Source organism: Triplophysa dalaica, chromosome 2, assembly GCF_015846415.1.
Source record: "Triplophysa dalaica isolate WHDGS20190420 chromosome 2, ASM1584641v1, whole genome shotgun sequence".
NCBI classification, from domain to species: Eukaryota; Metazoa; Chordata; class Actinopteri; order Cypriniformes; family Nemacheilidae; genus Triplophysa; species Triplophysa dalaica.
In genome coordinates this window covers 756,964-783,707 of record NC_079543.1, presented here as the reverse complement: position 1 = coordinate 783,707, position 26,744 = coordinate 756,964, and the positions used below count along the sequence as shown (strand labels likewise).

Sequence of the window (26,744 nt, the reverse complement as noted above, 5' to 3'; positions counted from 1 at the left end):
CAAAAAGCTTTACTTGTGTGCATTTTGAGATGAAACAATGGAACTGAGGTATTTCCAGATCTAACATGTATTTTGTCTTGGACTAGTCTGTTTGACTGTGATGGTTTTGTCTCGACACCAGAACTGTTTTTAAAAATGATTAAAATATCCCTATTTAACTTGGGCCTAGACTAGTCCTTGTTGAATCTCACTCCTCAAGCAAGTGAGCGACACCAATCCAGAGTTAATATACATTTTAATGAAGACTGTGATTTATGTCACTGACTAGAGGAACAGAATCTGAAATGTAGTAAAAATGTACAACAGGGTCATTAAAGTGTCATGAATGATCCATTCAAAGTGAATCCATGAGGTGTTTAACATCTGCTGGAGTCCATCAGAACCTTACAGCACATCAACAGTTCTGAGAGAGAAATCTGATTTGTTCTTTAAATCTAAATATCTAAAGACATATAAAAAGCTGATGTTAGTATAACACAGTAATGAGAAAACAAAATTGACTTGAACTGTGTGTTTGTCTAAATCTTTTATGAAGGGTTTTCCTGTTGTTCTGACAGATCTTCTGATGAGTCTGAAAACCTCTCAGACAAGGAATCTTTCTTTAAAGACAGACGGGTGGATTTCTCTCCTGTGTGAACTTTCTGATGGAGTTTCAAGAGAACATTCTGAGTAAACGCCATGTTACACTGAGAACATTTATAAGGTTTTTCTCCAGTATGAAGTCTCTGATGCGTCCTTAAATTGTCAGGTCGACTGAAACTCTTCCCACAAACATCGCAGGGATAAGGTTTTTCTCCAGTGTGAACTCTTCTATGATCTTTGAAATGACGTAAAGTTGAAAAACTCTTCCCACAGATACTGCAGTGATGAGTTTTTTCTCCAGTGTGAACTCTCTGATGAGCTCTAAAAGTATTTGGATTAGAAAAACTCTTGCCACAGTGAGTGCAGAGGTAGGGTTTCTCTCCAGTGTGAATTCTCTCATGAATCCTCAAATATGACTTCTGACAGAAGCGTTTATCGCAGTATGAACACTGATAGAGTTTCTCCCCAGAGTGTGTTTTTTGGTGTGACCTTAAAGCACTTAAATGCCTAAAGGTTTTTCCACATTCACTGCACAGATACGGTCTCTCATTGGTGTGTAAACGCATGTGACTCTTAACTTGAGATGTTTTGGAAAATCTCTTCACACAGCGAGGACACTTGTGCTGTTTTTCTTCAGCTTCCTCTCCTTTAGAGGTCGGTTCTCCATCAGAACATGACACGCTGCTCTCATCTGAAAGAAACACGACAGCATTAAAATCTTATATGAATTACATTTACAAACTGGAATCTGGATCATAATCTACATTCACAGAACTCAGGAAGATAGAGAAACATAGAAACAGAAATCATGGTGCTAAATTTGATACTTTTTAAGACCTTTTAATACCTCACCACCACTTTAAGTTTGAATTGTACATTGGCGACACTTTAACTTAAATTTACAATATACTACTGATTGTAAGATAGCATAACAAAACAATCTAAACTCTTATACAGACACAAAAAAAATTAAGAGGCCATTCCAAAGTTACATTTCATATCAGCATTTCTAGATGCATTTTGCATATACCAGTCCAGTGTCTGTTGAATTTCAACAAAATCAAACCTCAAAAATGAATGACAGTATATGACAAGACATGTGAAAAGTAAACTGTGATCAAAATCCAGTTTATCACATAAAACACATATTTTGTATTTGAGGTCTAAAAAATCTCAGCATCTTGTGAAACAAAAATTATCAATTAACAATCCCTTGTTTTTTTCTGTGGCTGTATATAAACACATACATGAAAAAACAGACAGTGTGTTCCATATATTTTTCTACATAAAAGTCCAATACTGTGTCTATATCTTAAGTCAAGTCAACTTTATAAATATAGCGCATTTCTCAATTTTCATTGTCACACAGCAGCTGTATAGAAATTGTTTACAAGTAAAAACAAAAAGGGTAATGTTGTGTCCTCCCTGTTATTCCAAAGTTTTGTAACTACTGTGCTTCTTATAGTTTGTGCTTTTTAGCCAATTTTTGTGTAAACTGCCCAAAAATGAAAGTTCTAGTTAAGAAGAAACATACCTGAGGGAATAAAATCATCATCATCATCATCATCACCACCAACAAATTCATCATCATTATCCTCCTCCTCCTCATCATCATCATCATCACGATTCTCATCTTCATCAGTCTGATTTTCTTCTTCTGTGGGTTCAGTTTTGATCTCCATCAGTTTCCTGCAGTCCATCAGTGTGACAGAACACATGTTCAGTGGTCTGGTGTTCAGGATCTGCTGTTCTCCAGCGTTACAGACAGAATCCAGAGACTCTGTGGAGGTTTGATCAGTAGATTCATCCTGATTCAAGGTGTGATTACTGTCACACACAGTGTCCTGAGCGTCTGTGGGGTTTGTGTCAGTATAACAGAGTAAAGTGAGGCTGAGCTCTGAGTCCTGTGTGTGTCTGGAGCACATCCCGTCAGTCTGTGACGTCATGATGATCAACTAAACACAAAAATACACAAAAACAACACTCTGTTTACACTCATGAAAACACATAGGAGAGAAAATCAAAGTGATGTAAACACGCAGCGCTTGATGTTTGTCTTTCTTTCTTTCTTTAGTGGGTTTATCGGCGGACTGAAGAGCTGCAGAGCGACTCCTGCTGGACTGGAGACACATCACACTCAACACTAAACTGACGAAGTTAACAAATGCTAGTTTTCTACAAAGTACTATTTTGGCATTCATTAAAACGGCCATCAGTTTTATGAAAAAAATGATATAAAAAATAGTTCATTAAAAATATCTTCTTACTTAGCAAATTACAGTTCGTATAAAGAAAGAAACAACGTAAAATGACTTATACTGGAATTACAGATCTTTGGAAGGTCTTAAAACAATATCAAGAGAAAACAATATTTTCTAAGTATGGCCCGATGCACATTTCGTGGGTAAAACATCGCGCAAAACTCGAGCCGCGCCGCTTTCTCTCATCAAATGACCTCCTGCGCGCTCAAGTTTAGAACAGCGCGTGCCTCGCGTGCCTCGTGCGCGCTCAAGTTTAGAACAGCGCGTGCCTCGTGCGCGCTCATATGGCAAGCCAAGTATGGCAAGCCAAGAGGGTCACAATTACGCCACAGATTTAACGCGTTTGTATCGGAACGCCGTTTTTGACGGCGTTTTAAACAGTATTTGCGCCGCAAAATACGGCGTCGCGATTCCAAACGCCGTAAAAAACGCGCGAAAAGCCGTTCATAACGCCGTATTTGACGGCGTTTTAAGGCGGCCGAAAAGCGCCGCTTTTTGCGCCGCTATCTTGCCATATGACGGCGTAAAAAACGCCGTTTTGGTTGCACAGAGCGCGCGTCTTTTACGGCGTTTCGTCTGTTGTATAATGAGCCCCTCCCACCGATTTCCAAAGCCAGTAAATTTGAACCGTTGTCAACCAATCCCTGATGAACTGAGCCAGACCAGACCAATTTACCACTGATCATTTCACAGGATTTTATTATGTGCGCGGTGTTTGCTAACATTTGACAAATTATTGCTTGCTTTCTGAAGAAAATATTTATTCTAATAATCTAAGGTAATCTAAGGTTACATAATGTCGTCAACAATTATATAAAGGCCAATCAATCCCATTGTATGTATCTTGCTTATTACATAAGCTATAGCACGTATTGTCTACGTAAAATGCAAAAAAGCAATCGGTTGAAATATTGCATAATAGTATCATTGTACAATAAATCATTCTTGGTACAAGCGGTGTCAGACAGAGTAAAACCTAAACTGCCTTCCCTTTGTTAAATTGTAGGGTGTCACGTAGCATGCTGAGTAGCACCTTCGACCCGTAATATATATTGTGGTCTTTTTACGGTTCGAGTCCCGCTTGGATCACCGGTCATTTTTTACGTTGTTGGTCTTGATCTATTTATCTGTATCACCGGGTAGTATTTAGATTTATATTTCAATACTTAATGTGTGGTCAGTATGAAATGAGAGTCTGGAATGAGAGATCTTTTTATAAAACGGATCTGTAGTTGATTTTGCCGCTGAACTCACACATCAGTGGACTTTCATGCTATAAACAGGTCGAACGAACAGTAATAAATGTTGCATTCACGGATTTAGCAGACACCTTTATTCAAAGCGACTTACACGGGCCTTTAAGTCTATGCATGTCTTTTATCAGTAGCCCAGGTGATTTTGGTTTCCATATTACAAACATTGATTGACTATAAGGATGTGCAATAATGTTGCGCAATGATTGTAATGTAACAAGCATGGACTTATTTATTAAATATAGCTAACAAAGCCCAAGTCAATGCCAAATGCCTTGCCGTTTACCACCGTGACTGACGCTATATCGTCTCTGCAAAGAAGCATACAATGAACAGCCACGTTTCCTTTTGAAATGGAAAAAGATTATGCAATATTTTCTAAATTTCAGCACATGGATATAGGATTCTGGCCCAGTTACCCACGCATGCAGCCAAGCATATGCGAGACCGTGGGAAATTGAGTGGGGATGCTCATTAACATACTGTATACTAAGGAAAGTATAAGTGAGGAACTTGATCGATGTTGAGGGTTATTCCAAGATGTTAATACACAAAAATGATCTTACTCTGACTGAAACATCCAAAGTGGGCACATCAGAATGTATGTGTCTCGCAAACATAATTATGTCTCAACTGAATGCTTGGTGAACTGCCGGGGGAAATATTTGTTCCTACACTCTAAAAAATGCTGGGTTATTTGTTTAACCCAACAGCTGGGTTGAGCCTGTTGGGTCATTTTGTTGGGTTATTTTCTTAGTGTTGGGTCATTTTTTGAGTAACCCAAACGCTGGGTTACCAGTCGGGTCCAATTGAGTGACAGTTGAGAGATTAAACCCCTCCCACTCCTCTACGCATCAGACAAACTCTACCTTCGCGGGCATTTTGATCCACTTCATCTCGGAAAGCTGTTATTCGGAGAATAAAAGGTATGTTTACGAGTTTTTAATGTATAAAACTATTACTGTAAAAAAAATGCAAAAGTATGCAAAATTTGGCTGTTCGCATTAGGTTTGAAAGCAGGGGCGTAGCAAGCTTTTCAAAAGTGCGGGGGATGGATGTGTTTTGTTTGTTAACAATGAAAACCTTGAATGTAATGACAGAAAGGTACAAAAGGTATAACATACAAGATATAAAAAGCTTCCCATTTAAATGTGTGATACTAGTAAAGTATAAAAACACATTCGGAACACACAGAAAATAAGTCAAAACTCTGTGTGAAAATACACAACAGTAGACTTGCTAATGAATCAGAAATACTTTAATAATCCCATGGGGGGAAAGACAGTGGCAAACTTGATAGTGACATTGGTCTGACAGGACTGTGACTGTGACCGCTAAAGTTTGCTTACTTGCACCTTGAAAAGGGGAGATATAAAAAAACGCCCACGCAAAGCTTTTTCTCTGGTCGTATAAATAATGTAACAATTTTCTGTTTTTAAACATTAAAATAATATACACTTTTCGTTCATAGTTCTTCAACAGGTACAATCAAACATAATAGGTAAGTATCCACAAAAGTATTCAGCTAAACAAAAAAAGCAATGTTCAAAATATCAAAATCAATAAACCCATAAATAAACTGCTCAACAAGGACAATTTGTCCCTCCTCCTCGTCAATTCCCTGCCTTCTTCATCACAGTTACTTTATACATTGCATGCCACATAAATAACCAAATTTAGCTATTTCTGAATAATATCCCAATTTGCAATTAGCATTAGTCTAAAAACTAAATATAATTCAGAAAACACTCAACATATCAACAAAACATAAACAGAACATCTCCCCAAACACCTATCAAGGTTATTTAAAAACGTCGAAGGCATAAACACTCATTCAAAGTCGCTGGAAAAGGAAGACGTAAATAACCATTACCGTTCCCGCCTCCTCAGCACGAGCTAACCGATAAATCTAACACACCAAGAGAGGCGGGACTTAAGACAGAACAGCCAATCACCATCCGGTCACACTCAAAGCCGGTGTTCTGATTGAGTGGGAGGGGAGAGGAGAGGAAGCAGCCGCATCGAGCGCAGACACAGAGCGGCAAGAGAAACGCTGGAGCGACTGCTGTAAGGCGTTTGTACAAAACTGCTGAAAAACTGCAAAAAAAAGTGCGGGTGTTTAACCCTTTCACCGGGAAAAGTGTGGGTGTTAAAACACCCACATCCCCCACGGTTGCGACGCCCCTGTTTGAAAGTAACGTTACAATCTAGCTTCGTTAGCTTTGTATAGCTAGTCTGTAACGTTATGCCCACGTTGTTCTAATTTACAGCTTTTTAATCATTTAAACTTCCTTTTTGGTCAACATTTCCTCTGAAATGTGTGACTTGTGTGAGTCAGTAACTTACGCATCTTGATATTAGTTTAAGGTCGACACGAGAGCGTCGTGCCAAAAGCAAACATCCAGCTCATTTTTTTTTATAAATACCGCTAAGGTTCGGTGAGGGAACTTAGATTTAAGAGTCTTTTAGAGGAGAATGTAGTTGTTAAGAACACAAATACGTGATTTATATATAAACATAACGCCTCTTTGAGATTTTGTTAAGACGCTGTCAGCGGTCGTGGCTCCGTGGAGAGCAGCTCTATCTCGGCCATTGCTTCGGGAGTAGCCGCTCTTATAACGTTAGTGGTTAACCGTGAGATAAAATTAATTTTGGGTATATGAGACGAACAATTGGTGCTCTTTTTAGACTTCTACTTATTCCCGAGTGTGTCGAATTAGTGAAGGGTTGTTTTAACGTTTATAATATTATTTTTTTAAGACTGTATTTCACTTTCTGTACTATATCCCACTCTTCTTCTTTCCCCCACTGACAGGTTGCAGAATAACAGCTAATATTAATGGATCATTCTATTCAAGAGAATGTCAACTGGAACTTGGATGTTTTCATAACAGGCTTAAAGGTAAACATTATTTAGGTAAAATGTTAATGTACTTCTTTATATGTTTATTATAATCCATTGTGCTCTGGTTAGGCCAGTTTCCTTACATTCTTCTCTTGTCTCTTTTCTTGTCTCTTTATAGATGAACAAATTGATAAAGAAACCCTCCTGCTGGACATCCACTTCCAAAAGTGCACACCAAACTGTTTTCTACAAACTCCCAGGAAAAGAATCCTCTTTAGTAAGACTGCTCCGTGGATATTTTAGGTTAAGCAGTGCTGAAACCGAAAGAACTAACACTATTGAAAATGTTTTGTGAGTTTATATGAAGAGGAAAGTTACGGTGTCCCTTTTTCACATCCATAACGCTTGTTTATTTCTTTTTTTATAGAAAACTTGTGCATAGATTTATATTTTATCATATAAATGCGGTTCTATCAACAAGGGTTTAGTAAAATACTTTTTATAGTGTTTTGAAGTGTTAAGTTGTCTAACTATTTATATTTACTTGTGCCACTTTAATAACCTTGTTAAATGTATATGTTAAAATCTAAACTAATGTAATTTATTGAAGTTAATTTTCTTTAAATATGTATAAACATACATTTCATCAAAGTGTTTTATATGCCATTTTATTGTTCATTGAGCATAACATATTGCATGTTTTTATGAATTCCTTTTGTCTTGCATTTTGATCCTTAATAAAACTTTTGATTCTTACTGATGCCTCGAGTATTCCTCTGTGATTTTGTTATTATTATTTTTAAACATTTCGGGTTTGTTTTAAACCATCAATGTAATTTTTAAGCAAAAGTTGATTTAAATAAAACAACCCAGCATGTTGGGTCAAAGATTTAACCCAACTGGCTGGGTTAAAATAACCCAAAGCTGGGTTTGTCCATATTTGACCCAACGTTGGGTTACCAAAATAACCCAAATTGGGTTGTTTTAACCCAGCCTTTTTTTAGAGTGCATTAATATAATAAAATTATATCTTAAATTAGCTTAGTTTCGTTAAATTCCGTTAAGATAGCTTTATTAAAACGAAACTGCTTGTTCTACAAACACCATGCACTGTGTTTTACCTTATGTGTTTTTGTGTTTTTTTTTTAAAATATATTTCTTCTGTCAAGCTGCTTTTGAACAAAACACACTGTGAAAAGCGCTATAAAATCGAATTGAATTATCCATGGGGGAAGATGGTTAAATGATTCAGACTTACCCCAGCTAATAGAAGGCCAGCGGCCCAGTGGTACAGTTGGCGTGCCACCGGCGTCAACTGACTGTGGTCCACCGGGTTTTGCTAATCATTTTTGCAGCGGTCAACCAGCGGCAGTCGCCACATTTCTGCTAGTGGTCCGCCATGAGCCGCTGGTTTATCCACGATCGACCCGCCGTTCATAATTGTTAAATAAGGCAAACCAATGTGTCCTTAAATACAATACTGGATCAAACATGTTTAATAGCAACAGCACATTTATTATTTTAACACATCAAATACATATATGCACTACCTTTATCAAATGCTTTTTAACCAACGTTACACAAAAAGAAGCAGATAACATTTCCATACTTATATAGTTTTCCATCTTTCCAGTGAGACCATATTAAATGGTCAACACAAAATAAATAGTTGTACTACAATTATACACTTCATAGCTGTAGTAAAACCACAGTAAATCCAAAAATAACCGTAGCCTTATTGCATAGTATAATTCATATTATATACTTTTCCCATGGTTTTCAAAAACTATAGCTTACCACTCTAGCATTCCTATAATTTATCTATAGTAGGACCTTTATATCAAAACCTTATAGTTTAAAAAAATGTTAAACTATTATTTGCCAGATCCTTTCATTGTGATTTTCCTGCCGTTAGGGGGCAGTGTGGATCAGCCACATGACGTCATCAAATGCCGGTCCTTCTCTTGCCTCTTAGCTTAAAGTTAATTCTGCAAAGGGTTTATCGCGAAAGTAGTTGCAAAAGTCAATGCGAGATGATTTGAAACTGCAATGACAGGTGGCGAGGTTGTAGATGCCTATTTGTGGTGGCAATTCAGATCTGAATAGGAAAACGTGTAAATACGTGCAAAACATTTGTATCTACCAATGTATTTTATAAATGCCAGTTTACACATTTGTGACTATTTTTCTGCAACTTCAAATTCAGAAGACAGATAAGTCAGTTTTGTCCACGAGTGAAAATTTTAACATTCAATTTAAGTTTTTTATTTTACACGTTTTCACATAGGGGCTGTGAGTGTACATTTTAGTATACCCGTAGAAATACTTACTTAACAAGTGAACAACTTAAAATCTACCTCCTCTAAAGTTTTGCTACTGATTTTCCTTCATAATAACTCCGGATTTAACGGTGTTTTACTGCGCCCTGAAAAGCGCCGTGTTTTGCGCGCTGTCTTGCTTTATGACGGCGTAAATAACGCGCGCTCTGTGCAACCAAAACGGCGTTTTTTACGCGCGTCATTTAGGGTGTTTTGTCTGTTGTATAATGAGCCCCTCCCGCTGATTTCAACAGCCAGTAAATTTCTTAATCTTAGTGAGGATGACTGGCAACTATATCTAGGTAAATTATATGGGCATAAAGGGGGACTTACCCCTGTAAGTCGCTTTGAATAAAGGTGTCTGCTAAATCCGTGAATGCAACATTTATTACTGTTCGTTCGTCCTGTTTATAGCATGAAAGTCCACTGATGTGTGAGTTCAGCGCCAAAATCAACTACAGATCCGTTTTATAAAAAGATCTCTCATTCCAGACTCTCATTTCATACTGACCACACATTAAGTATTGAAATATAAATCTAAAAACTACCCGGTGATACAGATAAATAGATCAAGACCAACAACGTAAAAAATGACCGGTGATCCAAGCGGGACTCGAACCGTAAAAAGACCACAATATATATTACGGGTCGAAGGTGCTACTCAGCATGCTACGTGACACCCTACAATTTAACAAAGGGAAGGCAGTTTAGGTTTTACTCTGTCTGACACCGCTTGTACCAAGAATGATTTATTGTACAATGATACTATTATGCAATATTTCAACCGATTGCTTTTTTGCATTTTACGTAGACAATACGTGCTATAGCTTATGTAATAAGCAAGATACATACAATGGGATTGGTTGGCCTTTATATAATTGTTGACGACATTATGTAACCTTAGATTACCTTAGATTATTAGAATAAATATTTTCTTCAGAAAGCAAGCAATAATTTGTCAAATGTTAGCAAACACTGCGCACATAATAAAATCCTGTGAAATGATCAGTGGTAAATTGGTCTGGTCTGGCTCAGTTCATCAGGGATTGGTTGACAACGGTTCAAATTTACTGGCTTTGGAAATCGGTGGGAGGGGCTCATTATACAACAGACGAAACGCCGTAAAAGACGCGCGCTCTGTGCAACCAAAACGGCGTTTTTTACGCCGTCATATGGCAAGATAGCGGCGCAAAAAGCGGCGCTTTTCGGCCGCCTTAAAACGCCGTCAAATACGGCGTTATGAACGGCTTTTCGCGCGTTTTTTACGGCGTTTGGAATCGCGACGCCGTATTTTGCGGCGCAAATACTGTTTAAAACGCCGTCAAAAACGGCGTTCCGATACAAACGCGTTTAATCTGTGGCGTAATTGTGACCCTCTTGGCTTGCCATAAGGTGCGGACACAATCGCACGAGCGCAGCAACGCGACACTCGAATGCATTCATGTTGTTTCTGACTGAACTCAGTTAATCGACATAAACGATGTCCAGTTAAAAGAAAGCGCGCGGTCCTAATGACAGAATGATTTGTGGAAATTGGATCAATTTAAATAAACTTCGATTCAGCCCAATTCTGTTCGAAATGAGAATTCACCAGTTCATAAGGACAGAAAACTATCAACATTAGTGGGTTTTATCTGCGGACTATAGAGCTTCAGAGTGCCTCCTGCGGGACTGGAGACGCAACACACTCAACACTTGACTGACAAAGATATTTTAAATGCATTACAGCTTTCATAAGAACAGCTTTCCCTGAATCTATTTTGGTTGTGTGTGTGTGTGTGTGTGTGTGTGTGTGTGTGAAATGTAATCACAATGAACCTTAAAAACGACAATATACAAACAACTGCGCATTTAATCTGTATCACCAACACCGAAAATACAACAGAGCCCGTCCCCTGCTGACAGTACTAGCAGTTCAGTTAATATACATTTTAATGAAGACTGTGATTTATGTCACTGACTAGTATGGTGGTTTTTCTATTATAGTGTTGAGTTTTCTTATATAAAATAATACATTTAGTTAGTTATAGGTTTCATGTATTCTTATGAAACAATATTGGGCCTCATGTATAAGTATGAGCTGATGAACATCTGCACACACGCCATATATCTTTTAGAACTAAGACGTACACCCCACACATTTTTGTAGGGAAGTTTAAGTAAATAACATACCACCAAGGACACCGGGAAGCTTATTATCGCTAAACCATAAGTTCACCTTTGATAGGAACATGGTTAAATCATGTATCGCCCCCGAAACCCCCAGGAAAGTGTTAAGATAAGAGGCGCCTGTTTTTGAGGAGTTCACGCCACCATTAAATCTTAATAGGGTAGGCCGGAACTATGAGGGCAGAGGGACGGGCTAACAAAAAGGTGATATCATATGAAAACTGATTGGAAGAAGACGATGTCATGCACACATGATTGGTTTAAACTGTGATAACAACTGGAAAACAATGTATAAAAGATGGAGTCAGATATGTATTCGTTGGATCCCTTCAGATGAACTCTGAATATCCCACTTTGTTTGTCCGGGCAAATAAAGTTTAAACTCTTGGCACCTGGAACCGTTGTCTCTGAGATTTCTTTCTGCGATGGAAGGCCGATTCGCCACAACACTAGAATAAGAGAATCTGAAATGTAGTGAAAATGAACAACAGAGTCATTAAAGTGTCATGAATGATCCAGTCAAAGTGAATCCAGTGTGAACTGATCTCCGCTAGCACAGATGTCTGCTAAAGATCTTGAGATCTTGTCAACTTCTGCCGCGTAAAAAAAAATGCTAAAATACTTAGAAAGAGCAGTTTTACATTAATTGTAAATAATAAATATCTTACAGACATCTTCTAGATGTTTACATGACATCAGACAGCAGACATCCCAGAGATGAATTACAGAAGAGCAAAAAATTCTTTACATATGTCAATGCTGGTGTTTCAAATAGATGAAAAGAAATGAAGGTTTTTGATGAAAACATTCCAGGACTTTTCTCCTACAGTGGACTACAATGGACTCTAAATGCTTGAAGCTCAAAATTACCTTTATTCATCATCTGGTTTGATTTAAAACTGTCATTTTGACCTTCAACCGTTTGGAGTCCATTGAAGTACACCATATGGAGAAACATCATGAAATGTTTTCATCAAAAAACCTTCATTTCTTTTCATCTAAAGAAACAAATACATAAACATCTTGGATTACATGGGGTGAGTAAATGATCAAGAACATTTATTTTGAAAGTGAACTACTCCTTTAACTCAACAGTAGATTAAAGCACCTTTACAGTCTCAAGTATTTTTGACTATGATGTGACAAGCTTTATACATCTGCATTTGGCAATTTCCTGCTATTCTTCTCCTCAGATCTTCTCAAGCGGTTTCAGGTTGGATGGCAACCATTTCAGGTTTCTACAGAAATATTCAATTGGGTTTAAGCCTATTATATTCAATTGGGTTCTCTACTACTTTACTGTAGAGATGGCATTGTGTAGGTGATGAGCAATCCTTGAGAGACATGATGCTAAAACTGACATTAGCCTTTTAAGTGCTTTTATTTGCAAATGTTTTCACGTGTCTTCACTCAGCTCAGATGCAGATCCTGTAAGTTTCTTTCGTCACCATAAATAATAATGGAGCTCAACCAGTCAATCAGCTTCTTGGTCACCGCTCTACACAAAGTGATTTTCACTCAACCATAAGGTGTTTTTATCAAAAGTTGTTGTTCATGAAGACTTTGGGAGTATTGACTAAAAACAAAGATAAAAGCGTCTTGTAAAGCTGAATCTGTGATCGAGAGGAGCAGAGTCAGATGACTTTCTCAAAAACGTATCCAGGTTTCATGAACCTAAACAACAGGAAGCTTAACATCAGATCTTTCATTTGATGTGTTTAACAAGGTTTTAGCTAAATTTGGGCTTCTCTGGTCATTGTTTAGGTGCATTAGCGTTTCAGAAAGTCATCCGACCTGGCTCCTTTTGACCCCAGATTCTGGTTTACAAGCCACCTTTTCATTTGTTTTTCAGTCAATACTCACATACTCCCCCTCCTTGAACAACAACTTTTGCTTCACAATAAAAACACCTTGTGGTTTCATGGTTCGATCGTTTTGAAGGACCTCAAATGCTACAAAACACAGACATGTTGAGTTTCACTTGAGAATCACTTCCTGCTTTCCAGCTGCACTTCCCCCTTCATTAAAACCACGTGATTGTAAACAACCTACTGATGTTTGCAAATTAATATTCAGTGACATCAACAGAGAAAACTGGAATGCTTCGACAAACGTAACTTTAAACATAAGGCAGCAACACAAAGCAAAAGGTTGAATACATTCGCGAGTAATGGCCTGAATCTTTTACGAAAGGTTCTCCGGCTCTTTTGACAGTTTTTTTTAAAACATGTTTCTTCTCCTGAGTCTAAAAACCTCCCAAATTAGTCAGATTGACTGGTGGTGTGAACCTTCTGATGAAAAGTCAATTGACCTCTTTGAATAAACGTCTTATCACACTGAGAACATTTGTAAGGTCTTTCTCCTGTATGAAGTCTCTGATGCGTCCTTAAGCTGTCAGGTCGAGTGAATCTCTTCCCACAAACACGGCAGGGATGAGGCTTTTCTCCAGTGTGAACACGCTGATGGTTTTTTAACTGACATGAAGTTGAAAAACTCCTCCCACAAACACTGCATTGATAAGGTTTCTCTCCGGTGTGAGTTCTCTGATGATCTTTTAAAGCACTTGATGTAGTAAAACTCTTTCCACAATCAGAGCAGAGATAAGGGCTCTCTCCAGTGTGAATTCTCCGATGATCTCTTAAAGCATTTGATGAAGAAAAGCTCTTTCCACAGTGAGAGCAGAGGTAAGGTTTCTCTCCGGTGTGAATTCTCTCATGGACTGTCAAACTATTTTTTTTTGAGAAACATTTCCCGCAATGTGAACATGGATAGAGTTTCTTTTCAGAGTGTTTTCCTATGTGAGATTTTAAGCTACCTGAATACCTATAGGTTTTTCCACAGTCACCGCACCGATATGGTCTCTCATCGGTGTGTACAAGCATGTGTCGGTTTAGATGAGACGCACTGTAAAGTCTCTTGTCACAGTGAGGACACGTGTGCTTTCTTTCCCACGTGTGAATACCTCTGTGCTCTTTTGAAGTAGAGGCCGTTTCTCCATCACAACACGAATCACCGTTCTCATCTGAAAAAAACACAACAGCGTTACAATTTCTCTTGACCTCCATTTACACAAACAGCAAACACAGAAAACAAAAGATTCAGCATCATTTTTACATTCCCACAGCAGCATTTGTTGGTCCTTTTGAAATGATACTTAAAGTTATGTTGTTCATATAAAGTGTGATAATGAACCAGACAAGGAAACCACGTAATGCGCGGATACAGAGAAACAGCTCGTTTTGGATTTAGTCCTGACAGAAGCATTTTCCTTTCCATTTTCCTACCAGTAAATATCATATATTTGACCCTGGACCACAAAACCAAATTGAGATTTAAACATCATCTGAAACAAACCTGGGGGGATAAAATCGTGGTTGTCATCGCCTCCACCATCATTCTCATCTTCATCAGTGTGTTCTTCCTCTGACGTGGGTTCTGTTTTGATCTCCATCAGTGTGACAGAACACATGTTCAGTGGTCTGGTGTTCAGGATCTGCTGTTCTCCAGCGTTACAGACAGAATCCAGAGACTCTGTGGAGGTTTGATCAGTAGATTCATCCTGATTCAAGGTGTGATTACTGTCACACACAGTGTCCTGAGCGTCTGTGGGGTTTGTGTCAGTATAACAGAGTAAAGTGAGGCTGAGCTCTGAGTCCTGTGTGTGTCTGGACTTCTGTTCAGAGAGTTTGTCCAGCAGTGGCGTGCTCTGATCACACACTGAAGTTTGACACGACAAAACCTTTGACACATTGATAGAGAGAGTCAACTCTGTTAACTCTAATAGAATATTCGTGATAGTCTGAGACTCAACAGCTTTAACAACCTAAGAATGTAATTATAAAGCTCCTTTTCAAACATAGATCTATTTTATAAGCGCCAAATAAGTAGGCCTAGAGGTGAACAGATATTGTATTATGGTACGAACTACCTCACAGTAGGGGTGGGCGATCTAGAAAAAAAATTCAAATCACGATTTTTTCCAGATAGATCACGATTCACGATTTTATCGCGGTTCTTCTTCAAGTTGGTTTTAAGACTATTTTGCAAATTAAAGGGACTTCAATACAGCCAAACTAAGTCCCCATATAAAAATATACTCTTTACCATTTATATTACGAAGAATATTTTAATCAAGTTAATATTTAATGCAAGTGCAAGACCATAAATCAGCTGTTAGCAAAAAACTTTACATTTTGAATTTTGTTTTTCAGCTTGTTGAGGCACTCGGAGTAAAGCTGTGGAATGGGCGTGGAGGATAAATATTTTTGGCTGGGTATTTCGTAACGTGGAACTACGACTTTGTGCAGTTTTTTAAAGCCCTCATTTTCCACAGTCTTTATGGGATTCATGTCTTTGGCCAGGTAAAATGCGCCCGCGTCAGTGACATCTTTCCAGCGCTTGTTCATTCTGTCATATGGATATGGAGTTCCTTTCTCAAATGGTTCTTTCGCTAAAGTCGTTGTTTAAGCCTTTTAGTTTCCGTATGCTTGGTTGTACCTGATTTACTCGCGTGGGATCCCTTTATAATTTGACTGTCGGCATACTCTTTCAGTCCCTTTATTTTGAGGTGGTTAAAAAGGTTTGTTGTGTTGCCTTACGACGCTCGAATCTTATCATTGCCACATTTGCAAATAACTGATGTTTGGGCCGTGTCAGTTGGGGAAAACCCAAACCATTTCATTATTACTGATGTAGAATTTTTATTAGGGACCGAGTCCTCCGTGTTTCCCTCCATCTTCACTGACCGCGTCACTTAATCTTACTGAATTCACAAGCAACGTATACGAGCTTGTTAACATGGCGCAATCTATCGCAAGTATGTGGACGAATTCTATAGAACAGCAATATATAGGACGATTTAACGATTTTCCCGAAAAAGTGGATCGTGCAGTCATTTTAATCGTTCGCGATCTAATATCGTCATATCGCACACCCCTACCTCACAGGCAACGTTAAATTACTTATAATAATCAATATTTATCCACTTGGACATTGTTTCTACTTGTTTTTCATTTTCATGTTCGTTTCTGCCTTTGGAAAGTTTCTTTGCTTGATCCATTTGATCATTTGACTGTCAAAGAGTGATTGGTTGACATAATAACTTAATTAAATAAATATATATTTATTTAATTCGTTTAAAATGATAGACAAATGTGAAATAAAACGTTTTAGATAATTACTTTTTCGTCAAATACTGTATTACTTATATAATTTTATTAAAAAAAACTTTAAATAATATTTTGGCACAAAAATTATATTTTGGCGCCCCTTTTGTGCGGCGCCCCTATTTACCGCATATACTGCATACCCCCTTTTTGCGCCACTGGCTGTTGACACTATGACGATCGCGTTAGACACGCTTCAGACACGCCCTCCGTCAAGCGTTGACGCCGAAGCCCCGTGTGAATCATGCGTTAAGGTGAATTTTCCATTCAGCGGAGCGTGACGCTGGCTACGCTGAACACGCCTCCGAAATGAATCCACCATTTGCAGGCAGTCGGAAACATACGTCACAATCTTGGCTTGGCTACGGTTTATAGCGATTGGCTGTTCCCAACTTTTTGAACTCTTGGCAACTCCCAACGCATTGTTGCAGATGAGCAAACTATGTCTGGGAGCTGTGACCTTACATGCAAACATAAAATAGATGTCTTCCAGATATATTATCGGGACAGAGATGTACAGATCCACAAAGTATTCTGAAAATTCAGTAGAAAATACACACATGACTTAATGGTACTTACCGGCTGTGATACGGAATCGCATCCTGCTGCAAATAAAGTGGGTACTGATCCATCTTCCAGGCACAAGCGTTTACAGAATCCCGCGTTATACGCGCCGATATTAGAGAAACAGTCGTCAGTAAAATGACGGGCACACAGCAGAAGATTCGGGCTGTACTGCTCTGGTTTTGTAGAAAAAATGAACCGTAACCACCGATTCTTTACATCATCACCCTTTGAGAGTGAAAATAACACGGATTTTCTTTCAAAGCAGAGAACACATTGCCGTCCCGACATGATGACGTAACAACTTCTATCTCTTGAGTTTCACTGGCGTTTGGCAAACCAGTTAATAGGTTCATTACCGACACCTTCTGAGCTGGAGTGTGGATCCAAATATTGGCAATTACCTTCGTCGTTCTTAATTAAATAATAATAACAAAATGAGACAAATATATTATTGTCTATATTAGTGTCTATATATTATTACACTCTATCCGTCAACCCTGTTTCTCTTAAGAATTTCACAAATTGCTCATTTACTTCCTTCAACTCCCCACTTAGAATATTTTTTAATGTAAATTGCAATGCCAATTGTATAACTGCTTCTTTTAATTCCCTCCTTTCTTTTTCATTTCCTTTACATTCTATTAAGACATGTTCTACAGATTCTTGTTGACTACACTTTTGACATAGTCCGTATGGGTGTTTATTTATGAAATACTTGAGTCATGAGTAGTGTGGCCTATTCTCAGACACAAGAGAACTACTCCTTCCCTTTGATTCTTCTGTCATTTTCAATTCCTATATATCTCTTAATAATATATAAACGTCGTCCTGTACTATTTGTCTCCCAATATCTTGGCCATAATTTTTGAGAATAGTCTTTTATAATCGTTTTTGCCTCACCTTTCTATTTTTTTATTATTTGTGGATTCTTTGGCTTAAGCCTATACTACTTTATTATCCATCACCCCTACATGTGCAGGAAGCAGGAACCCAAATGAAGGATACCTCTAAACCATTGAAATCTCTTTATAATTTGACGTATTTCATTTAATTCATCATGAGCCAATTTCCCTTGCTTCTATAAGACCAATCTATCCCAAACTTCTGAACTTTGCTTTATTATGTTCCGGACACTCCTGAACGACACTCTTTGCAGGGTGAGCAACATTATGTCCATGTAAATTCACCCAATAAGACATCATCATTTTCATTCTTCTTATAAACAAAGGCTGCTTACTGGTGAAGATTTCGTTGCACCACAGCATGTTCTTAACGCTTGGTTTTGCTCTACATCCAATTTTGTAAAGTTACTCTCAGCCGTAGACATGTAGACTATACAACCATAGTCTAAACTAGATCTTATAAGTGCCAGATATATATGTTCTTTAGTGATGATCTGGTTGCTCCCCAATCACATCCCGAAAGGCATCGCGGAACATGAATTACCTTCTTACAATTTGTTTTGACTTTATCTAATGATGGCGTAACCACACAAACTCCAGAAGTGTTTGTGGGGAGCAGGTGACGTATGACGTTATTTTGTAGGCCAATCCCCCTAATAGCACACTTCCTTTACATCTGTAAGACCACAAGACAGTTTGCTCATCTGCAATCCCCCTCTGGGAGGTCTGTTGTTATATGTCATATAGACCTCTAGAAGACGTCTGTAAGATGTTTATGATTTAAAATGGATGTTCAACAGCTCTTTCTAGCAGATTTTTTACACAGCAGATTAACACAATATTTGTCACTTTTGAAGACTAAATACAATCAGCTTTTTGTAATATATTTGTATTTTTTATACTTTTACTATATAGATATTTTTACAATAGAGATGAAAAGCAGAGGCAGCAATGTATTCAACCAATAGAGGTATCATTTTTTTTATTGTTCATGATATACAAAAGTAAATACAACAGTATGTATAAATTAACAGAAAATATACGAAGCAGCTCGTGAGTCTCGTTACACTGGAACATGGAATTCAAGGAACATTATGAAAGCGTTGTGTCAAACGTTTAGCACACATTGTAGAAACAGTCAAACCCGTTGAAAATGAATTTCAAGTGAGCTTGCAAGAACAAAGACGTCAGGTGTGTTTATTTGCAGTATAGGCACTTCTCATTTGATGTATAGCTTACTTTCATTTCGTTTGAGTGATAATTAGAAATGAATTCTCTGACTACTTTGCCATCTCTGTGGTCCATGTGCAAGTAGTTAACGGTGAAAACAGGCACGTGCAGCGTACATTCACAATGCATTATTGTGTCATGATTCAGAACTGTTCTGTATGTCTACATTTTTTACTCTAGTAATTCACTGTCAGGTTCACATTGACAAAAATGACTCAACATTAGCATCATGAACAGACATTTATTGAAAATTAAGACGCATTATATATTACATTGTTGGTGGAGAAGAGTAACGATTTGCAATTGATTGTTCTGCAGTTACTTCATTGATACAGAATGAAACTTTATTATTAACATTTATTACTAACCAGTGAAACCGTTACATCCGTGTTAAGTATCTAGTAATAGTTGAAAATGTTCTTATATTAAACAATAAAAAGCCATGTATACTACTAATGTATTAAACATGAAATGCAAGCTGCTCCGGAACATCTACAGACAGATTTTATTTATTTACTCTGAACAACATGCACAAACTGCATTCTGGAGCACCACCAGTTCACCTGTTGTGATATATCAATTTGTTTTTTTTTTTATTATTATCTAGGAAGAGATAAAGAAAGCTGATAGTAAGAAAAAAATCCCATAAAGTGTATATTGGGTTTGTAAAAACCTTTTATTAAGCGTTGTCTAAGTCAAGTCTTCTTCACAGGTCGTTTTTTTCCTGGTTTCTCTCCTGTGTGAACTTTCTGATGGAGTTTCAGGAGAACTCTCTGCGTAAACGCTTTATCACACTGAGAACATTTATAAGGTTTTTCTCCAGTGTGAAGTCTCTGATGAGTCTTTAAATTGTCACTTCGAGTAAAACTCTTCCCACAAACACTGCAGGGATAAGGCTTTTCTCTAGTGTGCACTCTCTGATGAACTTTGAAAGCACTTGAATTAGAAAAGCTCTTCCCACAATCAGAGCAGACGTAAGGTTTCTCTCCTGTGTGTATTCTCAGATGATCTTTGAAATTACTCGACTGTGAAAAGCTCTTTCCACAGTGAGAGCAGAGGTAAGGTTTCTCTCCGGTGTGAACTCTTAAATGAAGAATCAGACTATTTTTATGACGGAAGCGTTTATCACAGTGTGAACACTGAAAGAGTTTCTCAGAGTGTATTTTTTGGTGCTGTGTCAGACATCTTGACTGCGTGAAGCCTTTTCCACATTCACCGCACAGATACGGTCTCTCATTGGTGTGGACACGCACGTGTCGCTCTACATTGTCTAGTTGGTTGAATCTCTTGTCACAGTAAGGACACTTGTACGTTAGTTCTCCCGTGTGAGTTCTCTGATGAATCACAAGATATTGTATGGTGCTGAAACACTTGTCACATTCACTGCAGTTGAAAGGTTTTTCATCACTGTGTCTCTTCATGTTCTTCCTGTGCTCTTTTGACGTCGAGGCTCCTTCAGAACACGAATCACGGCTCTCATCTGAAACAAACACAACAGCATTAAAATCTCTTTTAAAATGACATTCTGTATTATTTGCATGTGTTTGTATGTACTGTGTTGACAGTCTCCCTCCAACTCATACTTAAAGGGGATGTGCAACGCTGTTTTGATGCATTCTGACTTCTTTACAATGTTAAACCTGCTGTCTTCTCATGCTTGACATTGTCAACTTGTCAAAAAACGAGTTGTACGCTTTCCAGTAGCTCAGTGGTAAGAGCATTGTGTATATACCTATGTAAAATGTATAGGATAAAGCAATGTAAGTCGCTTTGGATTAAAGCGTCTGCCAAATGCCTAAATGTAAATGACATGGTATTTCTGTGCTCAATACACTCCCCCAGCATCAGTATTGGTTTTGGAAAGTTTTTTTTTTAACATGAAAAACTTTACGTAACAACTTTTCTCCCATGACAAGACGAAGAAATAGCCCACCCGCTTACCTTGAACATTGGCTGCGCTTGGTCAAGATAGGTAAGTTTAGGTGTGTTTGTTTGTTCGGTGTAATATGTTTGACACATCGTTAAATAAGATCGAAATAATTTTCACCCACAAAGTATTGTTTGGTTTCAGAAGACTGTTAACCTACTGAGTCATCTGGATTGCTTTTAAACAATCGCCATCATGGCGTTTTAATATGAAATTACCTGATTGTGTCTAACTGAAGAAGTCAATCTGGGATTTAACGTTTGTTGTTTTACACATTATCTCACAGAAGTGAGTACTCACATTTCAGGAAATATTTGATTATATCTTTTCATGTAACAACACTCAAGAAATGACACTTTGCTAAAATGTAAAGTAGTGAGTGTACAGCTAGTATAACAGTGTAAATGTGTTGTCCCCTCAAAATAACTCGACACACAGCCATTAATGTCTAAACCACTGGTAACAAAAGTGAGTACACCCCTAAATGAAAATGTCCAAAGTGGGCCGAAAGTTTCAATATTTTGTGTATCGAACATTATTTTCCAGCACTGCCTTAACCCTCTTGGTCATGGAGTTCTCCAGAGCTTCACAGGTTGCCACTTGAGTCCTCTTCCACTCCTCCATGATGACATCATGGAGCTGCTGGATCTTAGAGACCTTGCGCTGATCCACCTTCCATTGAGGATGCCCCACAGATGATCAATAGGGTTAAGGTCTGGAGACATGCTTGGCCAGTCCATCACCTTTACCCACAGCTTCTTTTTGGGTCAATATCATGTTGGACTACTGCCCTGTGGGACAGTCTCTGAAGGAAGGGGATCATGCTCTGCTTCAGTATGTCACAGATAGTTCATGTTAGCGTTTCCTCAATGAAGTGTAGCTCCCCAGTGCTTCAATCTATTCACTCACAACTTTACACTGTTGCAAGTGTAATTTCTTCAGTGTTGTCACATGAAAAGATATAATCAAATATTTACAAATGTGAGGGTGTACTTATTTCTGTGAGATACTGTAGGTCTGTATTGGAAACTGTTTTATTGGCACTTCTCTTGATTATTGCCTACTTATGATGAATCCTCAACTCTAAGGCCTAGTCCACATGCACACATCACAGGTATTTTTAATAGGTTTTTCATTTCTTGTTTGTAAAAAAAATCACGTCAAGCACTGTCAATAGCATGCCAAACCAACAGGTGGCGATATTATCCTAACCATAAAGCCGTGTTGGCCAATAAGAACCCTTGAATCTGAGGTCAAACAAAGGAGATAGCGGCACGCCTTCCAATATCATACGGCAAATCTCTGATCCTAAAAATCTTCACCCTGGCAAAAGTTTTTAAAAAATGTTGGTCTCAGTGACCGGGAACTGTGTTTGCGCCGTGTTGAAGAACGGCCAAACCCCATAGAAAAAACTGGTGTTTTGAAAATACCGGCTTCGTAGGGACAGGGTCGCCTCTGGATACAAAACTTGGTATGATTTTTCAGTACTATGCCTTGAAGATACCTTTAAAGTTCTGGGTTGGCACCACCTAGTGCTCAAAACAGTCATATAACATTAGTAAAAACAAAGACTTTTTACTTTCTGTCTGTCATATTAAAATAATTTTTTGAACACTGTTACAGCAGCCCTCGTCCCCTGTTTGGCATATTCTTCATGTGTTTGTGAGGTTGCACACCCAGGATGACACCCAGCTTGAGTAAGTCCGTCATTGCAGTCCTTAAAAAAGTGTTTCTGTTAAAGAGAATATCTCCATTTGCGGAATACTTGAAATTGTAACTTTGCAGATGTATTTTTTGCTCAAACAGCTAGAGTATACAATAAAGCGGATAAAGCGATAGATCACAAGCGATAAAGTGGCATGATCCTGTTCATTTCTATGGATAGCTAGCGAACTCCAGCGACATGAGCTGTAGCAACAGTTGGCGACCTGATGGGGTGTGTTAAGCGACGCGACACAGTTGAGAAATGTATAACATGAAGAAAATGATTTACTACTTTTGGGAGCGACAGCCAATAGGAGAGAAGATGGGAGCTAACGTAATTCTTCTTCTCTCAGCTCCTGTAGTGAGTGTCACCAGTAGTGGGAACACCACTAGCGACCTAACCACAACACCTGGAGCCTTGCAATGACAAAATAGCTTATAGTCTGAATGTCAGGTTTGTTAGGGATAATTCACGGTTAGCCATGCATTAAAGGATTTTAAAACACGACATGGAGGCCACGGACCGACGTAGAGGGTGGTTGCCTCCCCAAAGTGCACTTAAATCCTTTAATGCATGGCTAGCCATGGATTAGGGCTGAACGATTTATTGCATTTGCGGTTAAATCGTGATGTGATAAAACAGCATTTAATTATGAGGATGTACAGTTTGATGGAACCCTTCTCAGAGCTGACAAGTACCATCTCAAAAGCATTAAAATGCATGGAAAATGCACGTCATGCGGCTTTCTACTTTTCCCCAAAGTGCTCGGGACGGAAGCTTGCTCTCTAGTGGTGACTGTATGCGAATGAAGAGAGTGTGTTGCACCTCATTCACGTCGTGACTGCGTATTTCAGCATGCTTGCCGCGCATCTGTATTTTAACCATGAGCCGCTGAAGAGCGTGTTGCACCACGGGGGCTGCATGTGTCTAATGCGGCCTTCACACAGGACAGGGAATATGCTGCGCTGGCCGCTGGGCTCAGGGTAGCCCTTCAATTTGCGCTGCGCTGGCGGGAGCAAAGTAGGTGGAGTTTTCAAAACAGCGGGAGTTCTATAAATTTTCTATAGCAAAAGAGCTTTATTTCAATGTAGTGGAGGAGGCTAGAAGAGGGGGAAACGGCATGCTGCCGCTGCTCGTGTCCATTTCACACACATATATTGCCAACCTACAACAAGCTACCTGACTTAAAACACACCTGACATGCCAAGTTGAATCGACATATGTCTCCATGACACAATATTTCTCACGATGTCCCTATTCAAGCAGTTCCGAAAATTCCGACACACACAGTAGCTGTTCGTCCATTTTGTCTTCAGTACTTGGATGCCTCGTTTCTATTGGCTGAGCAGGTAATCTTCACAGAGCGCCGCAGCAAAAGTTGAACTATTTATAATTTTGACTGCACCGTAACAAGCTGGACAGCAGTGGGATCCTCTGTGAGTGTGCTTTGGTTCGACGTAGCAACAAACCGCCCTTGGGTGGCACAAGCAATCAAGATGAATGGATTTCACAGCGCAATCCGCATCTAATTTGAAAGCCGCATAAGCACGCTTCCCACTGCGTTCCCTGTCTGTGTTTATGAATTTGTACATTGACCTGTTGTACAACGCCCGCAGCTCTACAGAACATGGCACTGTGGTAAATTAGTGAAAAAGAGCAATAGCACGTCAGTTGTGTGGGACTATTTTGTCTGTTTTGTGTGGATGATGCTGCGCAGTGTCAGGTATTGTGTGTGCTAACATTAATGTTACCTCAAGGGGCACTACTACTAACGTCATGCAGAATTACACAATAATAAAAGACAATGAGATAATACAAATAATAATAGTTATTTATTTTCTTATTTATTTAAAGATTGTCTAGTAAGTTAACAGACAGTTTAAGTGGCATCAACATGTTTATCATATGTTTATTACAGTGACTCTCCACTATCAAATCACTGAGTTTGGTAAAGCCACAGTTTTGTTTTATATTTATGTAATCTGCACTTTAGTTTCTGTGGTTCCATAGGTTCATATTCCACCAAGTTTATTTGTCAGTGCTTTATGTCATGATAATTATTACATGAATATATGACTAGAAATTTAACAAATCATTCAATATAACTGTATGATTGAGGTAGTTCTATACAAATATATCAATCAATTTATGCATCAACTAAAATCATTTTAGCCTGGCCCATAGTTTTTGGTTAATCAGTTAAATATTGCGTTGGTTACATGATTTATTGATTTTAATACAGAAGATAAGGTGCTTAAAAAATGGTTGCATATTAAATTGCATTATTAGTAAAAACAAAATCGCAATTAGATTTTGGATCAAAATCGTTGAGCCCTACCGGGGATTATCCTGCTTATACCATGGTCATTTGCCAAGTTAAAGCTGTTATTGATGTTTACAGTGTATTTTTTAAAAAGGCAAATGAAATTTTTGTCAGTTAATTTCAAATATTGAAGCTGACTTGAACTACCTATGCATTATACGGTTTTAATGCAAAACTTCAAGCCAATTGGAATCAAATATATCAAATCGACCGAAGTATAACTAAATAAAAAAATGAAAACACACATCAGATCCACTTTAATGGTTAACACAGATGTGTGTTTCAAACTTATAACATGAGCGATCGAAGATCCTCACATCAGCAGTGACAGTCAAATGTAATGAAACAAACAATAACAAGTAACATACCTGAAGGTAAAAAATCATCCTCACTCTCATCTTCTTCTTCATCATCATCATCATCATCTTCGTCCTCATCAGCGGTCTGATCTTCCTCTGACGTGGGTTCTGCTTTTATCAGTTTCCCATCAGTCCCGATCAGTCTGACAGAACACATGTTCAGTGGTCTGGTGTTCAGGATCTGCTGTTCTCCAGCGTTACAGACAGAATCCAGAGACTCTGTGGAGGTTTGATCAGTAGATTCATCCTGATTCAAGGTGTGATTACTGTCACACACAGTGTCCTGAGCGTCTGTGGGGTTTGTGTCAGTATAACAGAGTAAAGTGAGGCTGGGCTCTGAGTCCTGTGTGTGTCTGGAGTTTGTCTTTTCCGCCTGTGACGTCATGATTATAAACTAAATACAAAATACACACAAACAACAATCTGTTTACTCTCATCAAAGCATTAAAGTGATGTAAACACGCAGCGCCTGACGTTCGACTGTCTTTCTTTCTTTCTTTAGTGGGTTTATCGGCGGACTGAAGAGCTGCAGAGCGACTCCTGCTGGACTGGAGACACATCACACTCAACACTACAAGTGGCTGCAGGTAAAAACTAATTTCTTTATGGTTTTGATTTTTCACATAGGAACCACAAATCGACAACCGGAATACAAGTCAGGAACATACAGTATTAAGAGAGGTCTTTAAAAAGTATTATGATAGGCTACTGCACAACAGAAAGTGCGGTGGTAATCCTGTCACAATCAGCTGCGTTCAGGTCATTTGTTTATTCTTCAACACCAAGGCTAAAGAACAGTCACATACTACTTTTCGACATTTTTATAAATGCGGTTTATTTAGTGAGAAGTAATAAGTGTCTCACCAGGTTAAATGAAATTTCCTGTCAGAGAAACATCATACAAAGCGCATTGCTTTTGCTGCCGATAGACATTCTATCAGACTATAAGTAAACATCTCATTTTAAATGTTATTGGACCTTAAGCAGTTGGGTTACAACATTAAAACATGTCTTACTTCAGAGGAACGATCGGTCCTGTCAGGTGAAGTTTTGTTGTGCGCGCGCTCTGTGGTAAACGCGGGAGGCGCGTGCTGTATATTCCTCATACAGTAGCTACAACATTAACAGAGCAGCATGC

General features: G+C 38.5%; 1 protein-coding gene across 1 annotated transcript; it reads right to left on the bottom strand.

The window, feature by feature from the left end:
• Positions 1–251: 251 nt before the first annotated feature.
• On the bottom strand, positions 252–26,744 carry LOC130435460 (zinc finger protein 91-like). Its single transcript, XM_056766122.1, has 9 exons — positions 26,623–26,744; positions 25,616–26,000; positions 19,990–20,772; positions 17,173–17,468; positions 14,783–15,167; positions 13,704–14,450; positions 13,292–13,380; positions 2,117–2,537; positions 252–1,273 (listed from the first exon to the last, which is right to left on the bottom strand). The coding sequence occupies exons 1-9, from the start codon at positions 26,710–26,712 to the stop codon at positions 528–530; spliced, it is 3,942 nt and encodes a 1,313-aa protein (XP_056622100.1). The 5' UTR covers positions 26,713–26,744; the 3' UTR covers positions 252–527.